The following is a 5,246-nucleotide window of genomic DNA, read 5'->3' as shown; positions in this document are numbered from 1 at the left end:
GGGACTGGAGTACTCTCGATCTGTGAGGGGAACCAGTATACATCGTGTGTTCATTTACTTTCCGCTTTTATTGCTTTCAACACACTCAACAAGATCATAAAAGAATAAAAGAACAAAAATCTACCATCACCTAATTCACCCCCCTCTTAGGCGCACATATTAACTAACATATAGCACATTTGTGTCCGAGATGAAATGGGATTATTTGTAGTAGTGTAGTGAAATCCTTTGGAAGTGCAAGGGGACTAGACTACCCTCGATTTATGGATGAACCAGGATAATTATTGTATGTCCCTCTTTCTCTCTTTCTTTATCTCTTAACTATTTATCTGCTGCAAAACACTTAACTCTGAATTAGATTCTAGACCTTATGTTCAGAATCTGATAAGACATTTGTAGAAAAGAAAGAAAAAGTTAACACTCAACCCCCTTCTTGTGTTTTCTCACCTTCAGTTGGGAATCTAAGTGTGTCCCTTAGGGACTTTTTCCCCGGTTTTCAGCCCAACTAAGGGAATAAATAGCTTCTATTGTCGACCAGAAAATAGTGAACAATAAGAAATATCATATACAATTTATTACTACTGACCATTTTATTTTTGAGATGCATTATCTTCTAAAAATTATTAAGAATAGGTTTTTCAATATTGTCAACCAAGGAAAACAATAAATTATTGAATGTTTGTTGTGATGAAAATATTGAGAAATTATTCTTAAAAATAAACAACTACAACAATACTACAACAACAACAACAAAACAGTAACAACAACATAAACAACAACAAAATTAATTACAACAATAAGAACGTAAAATAGAATTTGATTTATATGAAGTTTGGAGACGGAAAATGAGTTAAGTTTAGAGAAAGAGTGACAATACGGTGCTTTATATATAAATTTAGGATAACCTTTTCGCTCATATTTCCAAGTAAGTGAGGGGAAAGATTAATTATTTTTTATATTAAAATAAGAAAAATGAATGTATCATTATAGTTGTAAATAAAATACGAAATTGTAGTTGTTCATAATCGAAATTTATCTTAACAGACCTTTTCCATCAACTTTCCTCTCAACCGAGAGAATAAGTGATATATTTTTTAATTAAAAAATAAAAATTAAATTGAGACATTAAATGGAAGCGATTTTATTTTGATTGTTCGATTTACTTGATATTCATTATAAATTATGAAATTTAGTTTAATTATATCATATTGCTTAAAATAACTGAAACAAAGAAACGTAAAAAAGAACAATATCAATGCAATAATTTTTATTGGGTTACAAGGCTAATATGGGAGAAAAATAACAAGTAAACAAATTTATTAAGAATTTTTATTTTTCCATTTATTTCTTAGAATTTATTTATTTACATAAACTATATTTTTTCACCTTTTTCGTACAACACTATATTTTACCACTTTACCATGTCTTAGTAGGTATACTTTGTTCATATCTGAAAAAATCATCGGGATCAACTTTGGTTTTCACTCTTACCAATCTTTCAAAATTTCCTTTAAAATACTTCCTTCCATAAGTTCTAGCAATTTCAAATTTTGTTGTATTACTTGGATGATTGGCACCTATATCAGCATCCCTATAGTTTAGAAATGCTTCCCTGGGAGAATTTGAAACATAGGGTGTCATGAACTTATAAATCAATCTTGAAAAATTGACATGGCGTTCTATAGATTCTTGAGATCCATCAGTCCATTTATTAAAATACTGAATCTTGAACAAGTTTCCAGCTCTGTGAGGAAATGGAGTTTGTGATGGCGATATCTCTGCCATTCTTCCACCATAAAGATTCCAATCCGTATACATAGTCCCAGCTTCAACCATTTTTTTCCATAAAGATTCTATAGCTACCTTTGGAATAGGCTTCTTCACATAATCCGATTTACTTTTGAAATAAGTTGATGGAGGTGATTCATCCACCAACAATTCTTCAAGAGGAGTACCAAATGATTTACCATACCAAAAAAGAGTGCTATTAATCCAAGGCATTGAAAAACAATCACTTTTTTTCAAACCTAATTCAGGAAAACTTTCACTTATCAAAGGTAAAAGCCTTTTTGTGGTTCCCAAAAATTGACCAATGAAATTAACTTGCACTACATTTCTACTCCCATTTTTAACAATATTAGTTTGAAGAGTAATGAAAAGATCTTTATGCCATTTTGGTGCAACTTGTTGCCATTTGTAAACAACATCAATTGCACCTTCATCAGCATACCTTTTCACATTGAAAACAGTAACTTGTGAAGGTACTTGAACCAATTGGAGTTTCCATGAAAGAATAACACCAAAACTAGCACCACCACCACCTCGTATAGCCCAAAAGAAATCTTCTCCCATTGATTTTCTATCCAAGACGTTACCATTGGCATCAACTACTATTGCATCAATGATATTATCAACTGATAGACCATATTTTCTCATCATATTTCCATACCCACCACCAGAAAAATGGCCACCAGCACCTACAGAAAAACAGATTCCAGACGGAAAAGCAAGAGTATTGGTTTTCTTTGCAATGTTATAATAAACCTTACCAAGTGTTGCACCAGAATCAACCCATGCCGTTTTGTCATGTAAATTGATATCAATTGAATTGATATTAAACATGTCGAGTACAACAAAAGGCACGTCTGATACATATGAGTAACCTTCATAGTCATGGCCTCCGCTTCGGATTCTGATTTGAATATTGTTACTTTTGGCACATATAACTGTTGCTTGGACATGAGAAGCATTTTTGGGGGTTATAATTGCCAAAGGTTTAGGTGTGGCTGCTGATTGAAATTTCTTGTTATACATTTTTTTGTTGAGGATGGTTAAAAATGAGGTGTTGTTGGGTGTGTAAATTACGTTAGAAGCATGAGAATGATGAGAAAAACAAGTGAGAAAATTTTGAAAGGGTGATTGTGATATTGCAGTGGAAATAGACATGAGAATTGTTAAGGCTGACAAGAGAAAAGATGATTTCCGCATTGTTGTCATGGTGTAATAATTGTGTTTGCTATTTTGTTGTGTTTCTCTTTGTTCATCCTCATTGCTATTTATAGTGTTATAGAAAAAGAAAAGGTCCAGTTTAGGTGACGCGGAAAGAAATGAAAATAATATTATTTAAAGATGGTCAACCGTATCATTTTAGAGAAAAGACATGTTTACATTAGTTTTAACATTTACACCATATACTTAAAATATACAAGTTTTATTTTATTATTAATTTATCTTACTTTCGTTTCCGTGCAACCAACGCTATGCCTTGTTATTATGTACGTTGTGAATTAGGTTTGTGAAAAAAACTATCTTTCACAAACTTAATTAGAACCTCTTAACAGAGCAGCTCAAACGCGCCAGCAGTCGAACTATATGCTGCTGAAACGCAATAGAGCCTTCACCAGCAACCTCAAAAAATTAATAGTTAATATTTTATAATTTTTTTTATGTGAAATTTATATAAATCTTTTAAAATTATAAATTCAAATTCTTAACCATAGGATTTAAATTAATGCTTCAGCTTCAGATTTTGAAATATTTATTTAATGGTTATTACAAGATATTTATTTCATTCTTAGAGTTTGACCCATTTCTTTCACTAACTTAACCATATATTTAGCCGATTGACGTAAAAGAAAATCTTTTCACCATCTCTCTCAAAAGTTAGATAGTTTGTTATTTTTCTAAATCATACAAAATGTTAAGTTTAGTGTTGCTCTTAGAATAATGAACAATTTAAATTTGGGGTTGAGGTACTAGGATCTTAGAATAAAAATATGATGAAAAATGTGAGAAAAATTCGGTATAACATTCAAATTTAAAGCTTCTAAAAGAAGTGCTTAAAGAAAAAAATATTAAGCTAACATGTACTTAACACCAAAGAATTATCACTCTGCCGTAAGTCAGGTTACAATTTTTGCCGTAAGTCAGGTTACAATTTTTGAAAGGCCTCAAAAATATGAAGCTAACATTGTTTCTTTATTTCTGTAGCTATGATTATTATTTGTTTGAGTAGGGCTTGTTAGATGAAACTGTTTGAACATATTGAATGATATGTTTGAGTTTTGTATTCTTTGTACTTTTGATTAATTCAGTTATTAATTCAGTAAATTTTGCAAACATTGCTTTATATGTGTTTACAAACTTGTATAAAGAACCTAGAATTCATAGTGATTACTAACCCTAACTCTGTGAATTCATATCTAAATTATCTATTCAACTAAATAATTAATTAGAGATAAAAAATTATAATCTATAACTTAAGGTTTAACGTACTTAATATTTCATGTTTTAACTAGCCAATTTATTTAAGAGATTAATGAACATAATCTAAAATAGTGAATTATACATCAAGTGATTGGATATAACGGATAACTTAAAACATCATAATAACCGAGGAATCAATGGCTATACAAATATCAATAGATATATACAAGGGATTCGAAGCAATGGCTAATTATAGTTTTTTAAGCAAAAGTTGATGCTGAAAATATGCATCACTCAACAGATTAAAAGAAGAAATAGGACAAACAAACAAAGGGAACTCTAACAACATTCATTAATATGATATTTAATTATATTAAATTATTTATTAATTAATTGATATAATTTTTAAAAAATATATTTAAACAACTTAACAATAATTACTAAGAATTATCCCATATAATCATGAGATTGAGACTTCAATTAGCTGAATTAGAATTTGAAAAATAATTAACACAATTTTAATTTGTATATTTATGTACTAAATAACTATTTAATTAAGTATGATAATATATAATACGTATTTATATATATTAAAACATGGACAAAACTTAGGTACAATTCTATAAATGTGGTTCTTACTATTTTTTAACAAAAATATGACAAATATACTTAACTATCATTTAGTGAGTGAAAATAGAAGAAATTTGCATACGAGTAAGAGAAAATTATACACTTATCACATTTTCATTAGAAAATAGTAAGAACCACATCTAAAGAATTGTACCTAAATTTTGTCCTAAAAACAAATATTAGATAGTTAGATTTACGTGTTTTTCTAATTTTTATTTACTAAAATATTTTTAAGAAACATGTATTTAATAAAATATTAAATTATTTAATTTTTAAACCTATCCATTATCATATTGTATATTTATATTTAGATAATTATAAATTATTTCATTTTTATTTAATTTTTTACCTACTCAATAAATAAAAATTGAAGCGTGTACGAAACCAATGTTTTCTATTTGCTTAATAAT

General features: G+C 28.8%; 1 protein-coding gene across 1 annotated transcript; it reads right to left on the bottom strand.

Annotated features, from left to right (window-relative positions):
• Nucleotides 1-1,289: 1,289 nt before the first annotated feature.
• On the bottom strand, nucleotides 1,290-3,037 carry LOC131607520 (berberine bridge enzyme-like 17). The gene has a single exon (XM_058879519.1). The coding sequence runs from the start codon at nucleotides 2,995-2,997 to the stop codon at nucleotides 1,417-1,419; it is 1,581 nt and encodes a 526-aa protein (XP_058735502.1). The 5' UTR covers nucleotides 2,998-3,037; the 3' UTR covers nucleotides 1,290-1,416.
• Between the last annotated feature and the right edge of the window lie 2,209 nt (nucleotides 3,038-5,246).

Source organism: Vicia villosa, linkage group LG5 (genome assembly GCF_029867415.1).
Source record: "Vicia villosa cultivar HV-30 ecotype Madison, WI linkage group LG5, Vvil1.0, whole genome shotgun sequence".
Taxonomy (NCBI): domain Eukaryota; kingdom Viridiplantae; phylum Streptophyta; class Magnoliopsida; order Fabales; family Fabaceae; genus Vicia; species Vicia villosa.
The sequence above is the reverse complement of the archived record's forward strand: the minus strand, read 5'-3'. Positions and strand labels throughout refer to the sequence as shown.